At 63.9% G+C, this 13821-nt stretch overlaps 1 protein-coding gene across 2 annotated transcripts; it reads right to left on the reverse strand.

The window, feature by feature from the left end:
- Positions 1-1591: 1591 nt before the first annotated feature.
- SIPA1 (signal-induced proliferation-associated 1) lies at positions 1592-13396 on the reverse strand. Of its 2 annotated transcripts, none has more exons than XM_036077618.2 (16): positions 13327-13396; positions 10198-10958; positions 9391-9518; positions 9129-9305; positions 6949-7123; positions 6153-6256; positions 5737-5894; positions 5041-5656; positions 4489-4763; positions 3134-3355; positions 2904-3015; positions 2700-2808; positions 2503-2604; positions 2353-2407; positions 2054-2132; positions 1592-1963 (listed from the first exon to the last, which is right to left on the reverse strand). In XM_036077618.2, exons 2-16 carry the CDS (start codon positions 10868-10870, stop codon positions 1832-1834), a joined length of 3117 nt encoding a protein of 1038 aa, XP_035933511.1. In that variant the 5' UTR covers positions 10871-10958; positions 13327-13396; the 3' UTR covers positions 1592-1831. The 2 variants fall into 2 exon arrangements, with proteins under 2 accessions (XP_035933511.1, XP_035933509.1); XM_036077616.2 differs by lacking the exon at positions 13327-13396 and adding an exon at positions 11249-11405.
- Between the last annotated feature and the right edge of the window lie 425 nt (positions 13397-13821).

Genomic DNA, 13821 nt, shown 5'->3' on the forward strand with positions numbered 1-13821 from the left:
AGCATAGTGAGAGGCCAGTAGGGCCCATTGGCTGCGGGGATGGAGTAGTTTCAGGAAGGGCATCACAGAGGCCCTATCAGCTTTAGGTCTTAGATCAACAGAGCAGGGTGTCTTTACAGAGCGGCTACCAGCGTTTTGAAAGTGAGGAGGGTAAAAGAGACAATGTTGGAAAAATTTGATGGGGCCAAGCTATAAAAGATAAGGACACTGGACTAAGGTTTGAATTTCATCTCTTGGATGGGCAAGGGAAAGTCTGCATCTGTTGGGGAAGGGGAGATTCCAGGTAAAGGCCTATGCTGGGACATCCTGTTCTGCGAGGGCCGAAGAAATAAATCTGCAGCCCAGGGAGGCCTAAACAAAAGCTAGGCCACAGCCCGAAGAGGGGGAGCTGGACGTACTTCCGGCTTGGCCCGACGCAGGCGCAGTAAAGCAGTGTTCGTGAAAGGCCTTGGCCGCAGGACCCTGCCTGCCCAAGTGCGCACGCGCAGAGATAGCATTCTGCGAGGGGCGGGGCAGGTAATGCGCTGCGGGGAAACCCCCGTCCTGAGACCGACGGCGTCTAAGTTCTGGGCTTCGCACTGCTGCGGGGGGGTAAAGGCAGAGGCCTGTGTGGTTGTCAGTGGGGCTTGCTTGGAGCGCGTCCCCTGGGACCAGCAGACCCTGGCTGCAGACGCCGATGGACTGTGCCTGCAAGGAGGACGCCAGCGGGCCGCGGAATGTCGGGGTACCAGAAAGCGTCTGCAGAGCCGAGCTTGCGCTCCAGCCTCTTGCCCAGGGGGCGGAGTCAGGGGTGGGGCCCGAAGCAGGTGGGCCATTCAGGGACCAGGCCAAGCTGCGCTTCCGGCAAGAGGCCGCCCCGGCCCACCCCCCCAAGCGTAGTCGCCAGGTCAGGACCCCTCCGAACCTGCGGGATAGCACCCGGAGAAGCGGGGCTTGATGGAACCCCAGCACTGGGGGCGTGGCTAGGGGGCGCCCCAGGAGGGACCCGGAGGGGTGAGAAGGTGTGAGAAGGCTCCTAACCCGAGGAAGCGGTCGGCTTAGGGGAGCGCAGTGTGCCCACCCTGAGGCCCCAAGGGGAACGAGTGAGCCCTAGTTCTCCCGCCCAGGCCACGCCTCTCCCTTGGCTTTCCCAGTGTCGTACAGTCACCTCTTGGGGTCAAGGGAGCCCCGGCCTACAGAGAGGAGATGCGGCCTGCACTGGGGGGCAGCGCCTGGAAAGTGAGAGGGCCTTTATATCCGGGCATAGTCAGGCTCTCGTTGATGCCTAAACTCCATCCCTCCCCTGCCCTGCAGGTCCACCTCTGTCCCTCTGCCCCTGATCTCCGTCCCTCAGGTTTGGTTCCGGGGCAAGGCTGGCTCCCATAACAAAGCAGAGTAGGTGCGGGGTGTGACCATCTGCTTCCCAACAGACCAAATGAATGTGAGAGAGAAGCCAAGGGGTGACCCAGCTTCAGAGAACCCCTCAGTGAGCGCCAACCTAACCCTGAGCCAATGTTCCAAAGGCCTGTCCTAAGCGGTCCTGGGAACTTGGCTGGAGCCTCTGGGGGCAAGACCCCTCCCCTGTTGTATCACGAACACCCGCACAGACACAAACAGTAGTGGCTTCTTTACTCCCTGAAGTCCCCTTTTCTCCACAGAATATTTACAAACAGGGACGGGGTGAGGGCGACTTCACCACCAAATAATGGGCGGGGGGGGGGGGGCAGTGCTAAGACGCGCCTCGGAGCGCAGGGAGGGTTCCTGAGGTGGGCCCAGGGCCCTGCTGTGACCCAGGCGCCCCGAAGGGCCTGAGCGGTCGCGCAGGTCCGCGGCTGAGGCTGCACCAGACGGCTCAGGCCCGCTCGCTGGTGGGGGAGCCCAGCTGCTTGGAGGCCAGGAGCAGGCGGGTGGCTGCGCTCTCCGACTCGGCCTGCAGCCGCAGGCTCCGCACCTCCTCCTCCAGGGCTGCCCTGTCGGCCTTCTCCTGGGGCGGGGGGCGGCAGGTGTCACGGGGCTGGCTCCTTTCCCGGGGCAGCCCTGTAACTCCCTGCCCACCCCCAGCCCACCCCGTCACCTTCTGCAGGTCCTCCTGCAGCTTCCTGAGCATGGACTCCAGGTGACAGACCTTCTCGGACAGGCTCCCCGGTTCTGGCCTGAGGACAGAGGGGTCAGGTCAGGGGACCAGGTAGGCCGCAGCACGGCCGGCCGGCTCCCAGACCCACTTAAATGAGACGGGCCCAGCCCCTGTGTTGACAGACTTCCGTGTCGGGGAAAGCAGAGCCCTGCCCGGGACAATGCTCAGCTCTCGGGTACGGGCACGGGCGGCGACCACACGCGCGCAGTGAGAAGCTAGATCGGCACAGGGGGGCTTACTCAGCATCAGGCTTTGGAGTTCCCTTGGCGTCTCCATTCTCCGGGATGGGCTGTCCTGTGGGGACACAAAGATCATTGGGGCAGGGAGGTAAAAGGAGAAAGAGCCCCACCCTATCCTGGGTCCGACGCCCAGCGCCCCAGTGGCCTCACCCTCCCGGGACAGTGACTCCAGGATGGTGTTGCAAGTGGAGGCGATCTCCGAGATAGACTGCCACTCGTCTTCCAGGGTCTCACTGCCTGCCTCAGACATGACTAGGGGCACAAGGACGTGGGCTCAGCCAGGGAAGCCCAAGCCAGCCCCTCCGAGCCCCCCACCCCCCCTACCCCACACCTTGCTCTAGACTCACTTTTGCTGATGGAGTTCCGCAGAGACAAGGTTCGTGGCAGGAAGGAGGCCCTCAGCTCTGGGGCCGGGTCGTCCCTGTCCTCACAACCACTGGGGCTGCCTGGCCCGTCCTGGGGGGTATTAATGGGTATGGATACAGTGACGTCCACCATCACCACTGTGCCCACCCCTGTTCTTTGGGCTCCAGAGTCTTGTTTCTGCTCACCTGGGTGGGGGGTGTCTCTCTGCCAGCGCTGGGTGCTGCCGGCTTGGCCGTGGCAGCCAGGAGGAGGTCCGGGGTGGTGTGGGGCAGGACTGGAGCCTCGTCTGACAGGGAGCTGGGGAGATCAGGGACAGCTCAGCGAGAGAAGCTGCACCCCGTGGCCCCTGCTTTCACGGACCTTGCCCGTCCGGCCTCCCTGTGCTACGGAAGAGGGAAGGCCGAGCGGGGGGCACCTGCGGGGTGACGGTGAGTTCTGGCTGTGTAGGAACTCGGTCCTCTCCTCAGCCAGATCCCCAGGCCCTGTGGGACTGCCACCGTCGTGCAGGCACGCTTGCAGCAGCTGCCTCGTGATGGGCAGCAGGGTCAGGACCCCCGGGGCCTCATCCGGCACCGGCTCCGGGGCCCCCCGCCGACTGGGCTCCTGCAGAGATAGCGTGTACAGCTCCGAAAAGCTCCTGCGGGGCGGAGGGGGCAGTGTCAGGCAGGAACCCCCCGGCCCCCGTGTCCTGCATCTCCAGCCCTCCTCCCAGCCGTGCGCCAGGCTGCCTTCCGGGAGGAGAGCTCTCCAAACTCCCTAACAGTGAAAAATGTTTGCCTGACTACTGGCCATTTTCCCAGCCCCAGCGCTGCCCCCGTGTATCCCGGGCAATTCCCTCGGACACCGATTTCTCCAGCTGTGAAATGGGGATAACGGTACTGGTTCCTAGCTTGCTGTGAGGCTTCAAATACTAACACAAGTAAATCACTTAGCACCGAGATCTAAAACCTACTGCCCGAGAACCAAATCCAGCCCGTGCCTTTCTGTTTTAGCAGGTGTGACCGCTTATGTACTCCTCTGAGCCAAGAGTGGTTTTTACGTTGTTCAATAGTTGAAGGAAATCAAAAGAATATTTCATGACACGTGAAAATCAAGAAAATTCGAATTTCAGTGTCCACAAATAAAGTTTTAGTGGAATAAAGAAAACTCATGCATTTACCGATCATCTACGGATGCTTTTGTGCTATGGCCGAGCTGTGTACCTGTGGCAGAGACCAGAGGGCCCAGAAAACCTAAATATTTACTATCTGACCCTTTACAGAAAAAGTTCGCATATCCTGGCTTAACGCAGCAAGTAACCTGTGGATGATCCTTAAAGAAAAAAAAAAAAAAAGATGGGGCTATAGGGGCGCCTGCACGGCTGAGTCTGTGGAGCATCTGAATCGTGGTTTCGGCTCAGGCCTCGATCTGGGGGCTGTGAGACCCGGCTGGCGTGGGCTCTGCGCTCAGCGGGGAGTCAGCTTGAGATTCTCTCTCTCCTCTGCCCCCCCACCCCCCGGCTCGTGCTCTCGCACTCTCTCAAAATAAATAATTTTTAAAACTAAAAAAGATGGGGCTGGCTGTTAGATCCCGAGCAGTGAAGCCAGCCTGCTTAATTGGCCTCACTCTGCATACGTGACTCAGAGATTACGAGACATGGCATTCTCTTGAGCAGGAGAGCCTTCCTCACGGTAGGTATTCCCGGGAGAACGCTAATGGTGACCCGGGAGGCACAGGCTCCGCGGTGCCCAGCGGCCAGGTCCTCCCACCTCCCCGCGTCCCGGCCCTGACCTGCGGGGCCGGCCGCTCTCGTCGGGGGGCAGGACGGTGACGCAGACCTTGGGCGCCGAGCGCAGCAGCTCGGCGGCGGCCTCGGAGCCCAGCGTGGGCAGCGTCTGGCCGCACACGCGCAGCAGGCGCGCCCCGGGCCGCAGCCCCGCCGTCTCGGCGAACGTGAAGCGCTCCACGTGCGTGACGAAGCCCTCGGCGTCCACCTCGAAGCCCAGGCGGCCTTGGCCGTCGCGGGGCAGCGCCAGCTCACGCGTCTCGCAGCCGCGGCTCACCAGCTGGGGCGGGGCGGGGAGTGAGCGGGGGCCGCGCCGCGCCACCCCCACCCCCGGCCCGGCTCCCAGGCCGCACGGACCGCCCCACACCCACCCGGCAGACGAGGGCCTGGGGCTCAGAGACCGGGAGTCACCTGCCCGAGGACCTCCTCCCCCCCCCCCCGCCCAGTTCCAGCTTTGCCAAGCGCCCCGCTGTCCCCTTTCGCGTTGCACCGCCCGCTCGGCCCCCGAGGCGCCGAGGGACCCGGGGCGAGTGGCCGCCCTGACTCCCGGGCCTCACCTGCAGGCGCGCCACGACCTCGCCTACGGCTTGGCCGGGGGGCCCGTCGAACCGCAGCGTGATCGCCTCCCCGCGGCCGTGGTACAGGTCGAGCCGCTGCTCGGAGAAGGTCCAGGCCAGCACGTCGCGACAGGCGCAGTTGAAGACCACGCGGCCGTCGCGCGGCGCCACCAGCACCAGCGCCTCAGCAGAGATGCCCAGCAGGCAGGGCACCTCGGCGTCGTCGGGACCGCCGGCCTCGGCCCCGGCCCCTGCCGCGCCCCGCGCCCCCGGCGCCGCGCGCACGCCCCACACCAGCGCCCCCGCCGCCTGCAGCTCGGCGCCCGGGCCCCGAGGGGGCGCTCGCCGCCTCCCGCTCAGGGAGGGCAGGCCGAAGCGCGAAGCCGAGTCCAGCGACGTGGTGGTCACCTCGTTGGTGGCCAGGTCCTGCAGGTACTGCTGGCGCGTGCGCGTGGCCATGGCGTGGAACTGGCGTGCGTGGCCCGCTGCCTGCTCGCCGTTGAGCGCCTTGGCCAGCAGGAAGGCGCGGAAGTCGGCGTTGGCCGCGAACGGGCCTCCGCCCTGGGGCAGAGCTGGCCCAAAGGCCGGGGTGTCCTGGGTGCGGCTCACGGCCACCCTGAGGGGAGGGAGGCGGGAGTTAGGGGCAGCCGGGAGGGCCCCTGACAACGGCGGAACTGGAACCGCCCAGGCACCCACCGGTACGAGGTGTGCGGCGTGCAGGGCGCGTGAGCCCGCACCACTAGGAATATGTGCTGGAAGTGCGAGCGGATGGTGCTGGGGCAGAAGGGCTTGCTGCCGGGTTCCTGGAACACGATGCTCACGATGTCGTTGCCGATGTGGCGTTTCCGCAGGAGCTGGGAGTTAGATGGCGGGGTGTAAGCTGGATCTGTCTGTCCCCCAAGCCCCTCCTCATTCAGTCAGGGCAGAGCCTGGGCGTCAGTGGCTCCCCCACCTGCCCCTGGTGAAGGTCGGGGTGTTTGTCTTTGGGGAGGGTTGTTAAGGCTCAAGAGAACTCAGGCCAAGGCTCAAATGCCCACCGCCCACACAACAGCCCCGCAGGGTTCCCCAGAAGCCCTTGGCCATCCCCCAGCCCCATCGGAGCCCCCGCACACCTGCTGCTGGTTATTGGGGGTGTAAGGCAGCATCGTGGACACGTGGAACATGATCTCGTGGTCCTGGTACGTGGTGTAGAGGGAGTGCGTGCCTGTGGAATCCGCTGTGGCCAGGGAGTTGGGGACACAGAAGGAGAGAAAGGGGAATCTGCTGGAATTTGCCATCCCTACCTGCAGTCTGGAGCTCCCGTGCCCCCAACCAACAGGTGGACAACCCCTTCCTGCCACTGGGCCATGAAGTCTAAGGGCCTCAGCCTTGGCTGCTCCCTTCCCCTCCCCACCACAGGCTCCAGCCTCCAGCCTCAGGTCGGTGTGCGGGTGCTGAGATGGAATGAAGACCAGAATGAGGAATGGCCTGCTATGAGGGAGGCGGGGGTGGAGGTTCCGGGAGAGGACAGATTTTGGCCCCGGCACCAGCATGTGGGGAGCAGCTGAGTGTGGGAGGCAAGATTGGTGCTCCATAAGGGGCCCTGGGGCGCTTCCAACCAGGGAGGCAGGGGTGCTCCCCACAAAGCTGGGCTGGTGGACTATGTGTGTGGTGTGGGGAGTGGTGCCCGCAAACGCCCTGGGCTCCAGCTCAGGCAGTAGGGCATCGGGGCCTTGGGGGACAATCCTAGTCCCTCCTTCCAGCCTACAGCTTGCTTGGCTTCTGCAGCCCCTGACCCGCGTCCTCAGCCTACCCAGAGGACTCTGCAACCCCGAGCCCAGGCCCAGGACAATACGGGGCGGAGAAGTGACACGGCAGCTGGTTCTCACCAAGGCTGTCTGCCCCCACACCCCAGCCCCCGGGCCTCACTTTTGGTGTCCAGCTGGGCCCGGTAGCTCTCAAAGCCTTTGAGCCGCACCACGTCGCCCAGCAGGTTGAGGAACTGCATGAAGGCCGGTCCCGCCTCCTGGTTATTGTACATCTCCTCCTCCGAGCCCTGGCCCGCGCGGCAGTACAGGATGCCCACCTTCCGCTGGAAGCTCAGCTGCAGGGCGAGGCACAGGCGGAAGGCCCAGGCCTCAGTCTCTCGGGCCTTGCGCCCACCGGGTCTTGGGGAATGACCTGGGGGCTGGGCTGTCTCTACATGTGGCCCTTAGCACCACCCTCCCTAAGCCTTCTCTGCGTCTCCACATATAAGAGGGTTCGGTAGGTCCTGCTGCCAGTGCTCGGGAGGGTAGAGAAGTCACAGGTGGGAAGGGACCAGGAGGCGAGTTGGTTCTCATGTGACCAGAGAGGAGGTAATTCGTGGAAAGGACCCCAGGCAGGGTGTGCTTGATCCCAGTAAGTGTTCACACCGTCATCCTCCGTGTCTCAAGGCTAGCCTGTCCTCCCCTCCCTCGAATCCTAGCGCCCCCAGCCCAGCCCAGCCCAGCCTCTGGAGGCCCTGAGCCCTGCACCACCTTCGCTCACCCTGCTCCTGGCTCCTTTGGCTCCTTTTCATCGGGGGTTAATCGTGAAGAGCTCAAGGTGCTCTGGCCCTTCCAGCTCTGGCCTCCTTCCTTCTTAGGAAACTTGTCTACACCCACAGGCCCCACTTTAAGTTCGTCCCTCCAAACCCCTGCAGCCCCCCCTCCACCCCAGCTCCCCCTGACAGCCCACGGACATGGCTTCCTCCTGGCACACTCCCACCGTAGTGGGCACTTGGAACAACTGGAACTGCACTTTGCCTGAGACCCTAGTGACCCCACTGTCTCCGGCCTGGGCCTCTTCTCCACCATGGTCTTCGCCCTCAGTGACTGCAACAGCCGTCTCCATGGGAACACGCTCCAGTCTCTACCTCCAGCCCAGACCTTTCTTCTGAGCTCCAGACACACTTCTGCAGCTGCCCAGATGTCCATCCCTCACCTCATCTCCTCCCTGGATGCTTCCATCCCACCCTCTACCCCTGGACTGTCCCCTCCCCTTCACCTCTGCCATCACTGCCAGTCGGGCCTGGATGACTGCAACAGCCGTTGGCCTGGCCTCCCTGCTCCCATACTGCAACCAGAGGGCTGCTCTACCTCTCATATCTTCCATGGCTCCCCAGTGCCTCCACCACCAAATGCAAGCCTTCCCCACCCCTTCCCCCCAAGCACGACTCCAGTCACACAGAACTGCCTACAGGACCCCAATGTGACCTGCTCTCAGTCTCTAAGCTTTCACACAAGTCATTCCTTCTGCCCAGAAAATGCCTGCTCTTCCTGACTCAAATTCTTACATCTCTACCATGATGCTAAGCCCCTAGCCAAGGCAGGACTAACCTTGGTGCCCCTTGGAGCCTTTAACATTCCCCTTTCACAGCTCCACGATCACCCACGATTCTCTGTGGGGCTCCCCCCACCCACCCCACCCCCGCGGGCTGTGAGCTCAAGGATAGCACCTGGTCTGGACATGTCCCCAGCATCCAGTCTGGGGCCTGGCACCAAGGTGTGAGGAAAAGTTTGTTGAATGGCTGACAGACTGAATGACACAGAGGAGGAGAATCAGAGCCAGTGGGCAGCTTTCAGCACAGGCTAGGGAAGGACTTCCACTGTCCCACGGTGGAATAGGCAGCCCCAAGGCGTAAGCACCCCACACTGAGAGGAGACTAAGCAGCACCTTGCAGGGCAAGTGGACAGGGGATGAGAGGGGCGTGCAGGAAGGGGAGCGGGTGCTCAGACCAGTGCTTCTCAGCTGAGATGTACATAGGAATTAACTAGAGATCTTCTTAAAGTACAGCCTTAAAGTACAGATTCAATAGATGGGGGTCAGGGCCCAAAAATCTGCATTTCTAACAAGCTCCCAAATAATGTGGCTGCTGCTGGTCTACAAATTTTACTTGGAGAGGCAAGGTTCTGGATGACCTCTGCTGCCCTCTCTGAAAAGCCAGCTCTCCTGGGTCACCGTCTAGCTCCAGATCAGGGTCAGGGCTACGCGGCTGGGAGCTGGACAGACTGGGTTCCGATCAGGTGTAGCTATTGGGCTGGGGGCAGGGGGGTGCGGGGGCGGGGCGGGGGCCGCCGGCCACTCACCACTTGTTCGTCCAGCGTGAGCAGCGTGCGTGGCACCTTCGGTGAAGCCGAGCCCAGGCGCAGGCAGGTCGGGCTCAGCCGCGGAGCCACGTATTCCAGAAGCTTCCTAGGGGACAGGCCCCGCGGGGGCCCCGGCGGCAGCGCATCCTCCGAGATGGTGCCGCGGAGGGTCCGGAGCTGAGGAGGGGTTGTAGGGACGCTCAGAATCCATACAGGTTTTCGAGGAGGCAATCCGCGGTCTGATCGCATGACCCCGGCCCACCTGTGTGGTCCGCACGATGATGCGGTAGGTGTGCAGAGTGCCCCCTCCGCTGCCTTCCTTCTCTTCCCGCCGCAGGCTCACTGCCACCGGACCCAGCACCTCGTCCAGTCCGAAGAAGTTCTGATGTTCTGGAGGGGAGGGCCCCCCCGCCCCCCGGGCCGTGAATGACCGGGTTCCCGCCCCCCTGGGAGTCCCACCCGGGCTCGACCATGCCCATCGCTAAGCCCCGCCCACGCTCCCATCTCATCACCTAGTGCATACCCTAGACTCAGGCCCACTCCCTCCGCTGCCCCGCCCACATCCTACCGGGCCAGATCCCTTTCGGTGCGGGCTCCCTGATGCTTGGCCCTGTGCCCCGCCCCCTCGGCGGCTCCGCACACAGCACATCTTGCCCCCGACGCCGGGGGCCGAGGCCTGCCTGCTTCCGGGCCTAGATCCTTCAAGGCCCCCCGCACTCCACGCCCATGTTCTGCGGCAGGATGTATGCGGCCCTCCCTCCTGGCCACTGATGAGAACAAGGTTCCCACAAGTGTGCAGAGGTTTTCAGACCTCAGTTTTCACCTCACAGAAACGTTGGTAGGAAATCTCTCCCCAGCCCAGAGGGGTAGGAGGATGAATCAGACGGAGGCCGAAGGCCTTGGGAAGGCGGTTAAAGCTAGGCTCCGCAGGGCAGTCTTGGCCCCAGAGGCAGAGCATGATCCTTCATATGGCCAGGAACTTAACAGGGAAAGGACAACTCATGAGCCCTCCTGTGTGCGCCTCAGGTGACAGGGGCTGCCGCCCAGCCAGGCAGCGCCCCCCCCTTACCTTTGCCATAGAAGTACTTGCGGTAGTAACCAGCGCCCAGGTCTGCATGCTCCAGGCTGTAGGCTGAAGTCCGGTTCTGCGGCTCCTCCAGGACGGACACAGCGGCGTTGGGCAGTGCAGGGGGCACGGGTGGGGACACGGGTCCACCGAGGCCCAGCTCGCCCTCACCCCCGAGCTCACTCACAAAGCCGGGCGCCTCGAGCAGCAGGTCCGAGCTGGCAGATGGGTCCTCAGCAGAGGCCGGAGTCCCAGAGCCGGCCTCTGCGTGGCCCCCTGTCCCCCGAGGCTTGGCAGCCCAGTCAAAGAGCAGACTCTGCACGTCATAGTGGGCAAACCAGTGGGGCTCAGGCACTGGCGGGAAGGCGGGCTCTGGCTCCTCGGCCGGCAGCCCCAGCAGGGCCAGCGGGTCAGTGAAGAGCCGGGTGGGGCCCGCGGCAGGGCGGCTGGCCTCCTCGTGGCTGTGGGCACGGGCACGAGGGCTGGCTGGCGTGGGGGGCCGGGCCTCGCCGGCGTCGCTGCCGCTGCGCAGGAGCGGGCCCCGGGCCGGCCTCGGCTCGAAGGTGTGCGGTGTCAGCGGCGGCCGGGCAGGCTGGCGCAGCTTGCGGGCGAAGAGGTCATCGGTGGGCGCAGGGGCCGCGCCCCGCCGAGGGCTCCCCACGCCGCCGGCCCACATGGGCGTGCTGTGGGCCTGGCTCTCCGGGGGCCGGGTCGCATTGGCGGGCACGGGTGGTTGGTGCCCAGGCGGCAGGCCAGTTCCTGCCCTGAGGGAGGAGGGGGCTGCTCAGAGGGGCCTGGGGAGAAAACAGGAACCCAGGCCCCCAGCCTGGTCCTCCACCACGCCGGTCGGCTTCCGGCCCCCTCCGCAACCATCAAAGCCGCTTCCGCTTTCCTGGCCACTTCCTTGTCTGCCTCAGGCTGAGGTTTCCAGCCCCCTCCTCCAGCTAAGCGCTGGGCAGGGCCAGGGCCCGGGCTCTCCCGGCCTTGGCCCCGGGGGTCTTGGAACCTGCGCAGCACCCAGGCTGCCAGGGTCCCTCAGTTCCCACTCACACACCTTGGCTTTGGCCTGGGCCCAGAATGAGGGTCCCCACCAAGTCCTGGCCCAGTCAGATAGATGATTTGTCCCAGCACGGACGGGAAACCCATGGGGCCACTGGTGTCTGGGTCCGGCCCACTTGACAAAGGGAGGACGTCCTGTCCCCAGAGACCTTCCTCCCTGCCCCTCCCACTTCCTCCAGGGTCCCTGAGGAGCTGAGCACCCAGAAGCCGAGTCTCAATGCCCTGGCCCTCATGGCCTCAATACCTCAAGGACACAGGGCTTCCCAGGGGGCACTGGCAGGGCAATAGAAACGACAAGAGGACTTCCTTCGGTACAGGAAGTGGCCCCAACTCTGAGCCCAGCCCCCTGCTCAGCCCCATATCCTGAGGAACGTTCTCGGATCACACCAGTGCAGTCATGGGACCCATCACCCTGGCCTGAAGGACAGGCCCAGTCAGGCCCACTCTCTGCAGGTGACTGCAGCCATGCCTGGGGGCAGGGGAAGGAGTCACACGGATGAAGCTCCTTTACAGGAACTGGGACCATGGGACCTCTGCCTACCTGGGCTCCCTGATACTGACGGGGAAGTCTGAGGCCCATGTGACAAATGGTTAAATTGAGGTCCAGATAAGGGGAGGCTCTTGCCTGAAGTAATTCCACATTACAGCTAGGATTTGAACCTGGGTCTGTCAATCTCCCAGGCCTAAACAGTGCAGTACCGCCCACTCCTGTCCCTGTGTGGGTAGGTGTGAGGTGAGTGGGGGTTGGGCTGAGGCTCAAAGCCTCACAGGATGTCAGAGACTGAGACACCCAAGGCGCCAGTGACCTGCTAAATGCGGAAATGCGTCAAGAGCAAGGGCAGATGCAAAGGGTGATGTGAGAAAGTGGGGAGGGGAAGCCACCGCAGGTGAACCCAGGTTGGTGTGGGCAGGCAGGGCAGGGATGTGGGACCCTCCACTGGGAACACAGACAACTGCTGGCAGGTCTTCGCGCATCCTCCAGTGACACTGTGTGTGGCTGGGCTAGGACAGGGTGGGGGCAGGGGCTACGTGCAGCCCTCATCTAAAGCTCCAGGACCACGCAAGGGTAGGCCTCCAAGCTTGGGGTGCCTCCTCCCATAGTTTCTCCTAGGACAATGTCTAGCCTCTGTTCTCTCATCTCTAAAATGGGGTTAAACCTTCTGCCCTTTGCCAACACCACTGGGAGACTGAAAGGAGGTTCAAGAGTGTGAAGCTGGCCATGTGTTAAGTATGTGGTGGTGAGGCAGGCAGGCCCTTGCTCTGTGTGCCAAGCTCTTGGGCCTGGGCTGTGATGTGTGTGTTGGGGTGGGAGGGGACATGAGAGAGGGGAGCTGTGGAGGCCCCTGTTCCGTGTGGGCTGAGCTCTGTGTACGTGTGTGTGCACAGCCCATGGGCTGCCTCTTGTTCTGGCCCAGTGCTGGGCTCTGGCCCTGCCTTGGGGGGTGTTCTCGGGCTCTGCCCCCCACCCGGCAGCTTCACACAGGGTCCATTGAGGCCGGGACATTCCTCGCAGCCTGTGTCACTGGGGGGAGAGGGCCGGCCCCGCCCCCACAGATCCGGAAGGCCTGGCTGCCCCAGGAGGAGCCGCTGGACGCTTCCCAGCACATCTGGAGGTCATGACCCCATTTCTGCTGCCAGGGGGCGCGACAGATGTTTCCTCCCAGGCCAGACCCAAGACTGGGGGGGTGAAGGGTGGCGGTGTGCAAAGGCTGGGGAGGAGGCCGCCCTGAGATCAGGGGAGCCCCAGGACAGGGGGAGCCCCGCACACAGCCGGCAGCAGGGGCAGTCGCCAGCGCCGCCCAGAGGAGTCGGGGGCTGCCGCATCCAATCGCCCTCACACTGGCCGGGCAGGGCCGGGCCGTCACGCAGAGGAGAGTGGGGGCCGCCGGCCGGATGCAGGGGACTGGACGTGCTGACTCGGGACTGGAGCCCGGACGGAGGTTAGGGGGGTGCAGGCGGCGAAAGCGGCAAGGACCCTCCTTCCACATACACACCACCCGGGCCCACGCCAAGCCACCTTTACCCCTGTCGGGCCCGACCGCGGTGCTTCCACTCCCCCGCTCCCGCCGGTACCTCTGGGGCTCCCGCCTGGTGGCCGCCTCCCGCGCTGGGGTCCCGCTGCCTCTCCCGCTACCGCTCGGGCGCTGGCTCCGCCTAGGGGCGGGGCCGGGCCGGGGGGGCGGGGCCGCCGCGGAGGGGGCGGGGCCGGCCTGGAAGCAGTCCGCGGCGGGAAGCCCCGAGGGCGGGGACTGGAGGCCAAGCGTTGTTGGTAAGGCTGGCGCGCAGTCCGAGCACCCAAATAGAGCCAGGCCCAGTCCCGCGCGCTGTTGCGCCTCCAGCCTCAGCTGAGAAACGCAGAAAAGTGTACCTGCCTTCCAGACCAACTGGGAGGGTTACAGCAGGACTCCTAGTGTTTAGCAGCCCCCTCCCCTCGGCTCGCACCAGAACACAGCAGGTGCCCAGAAACAGTGACTATGAGCACTTACTAAGCACTGGACCCTGCTCTCCACACGCTCTCATTCTTACAACACCGTAGGTGTCCTCTCTTCTTTATAAGCTGGAGAACTT

The sequence above is a fragment of the Halichoerus grypus genome, chromosome 11 (genome assembly GCF_964656455.1).
Source record: "Halichoerus grypus chromosome 11, mHalGry1.hap1.1, whole genome shotgun sequence".
NCBI lineage: Eukaryota > Metazoa > Chordata > Mammalia > Carnivora > Phocidae > Halichoerus > Halichoerus grypus.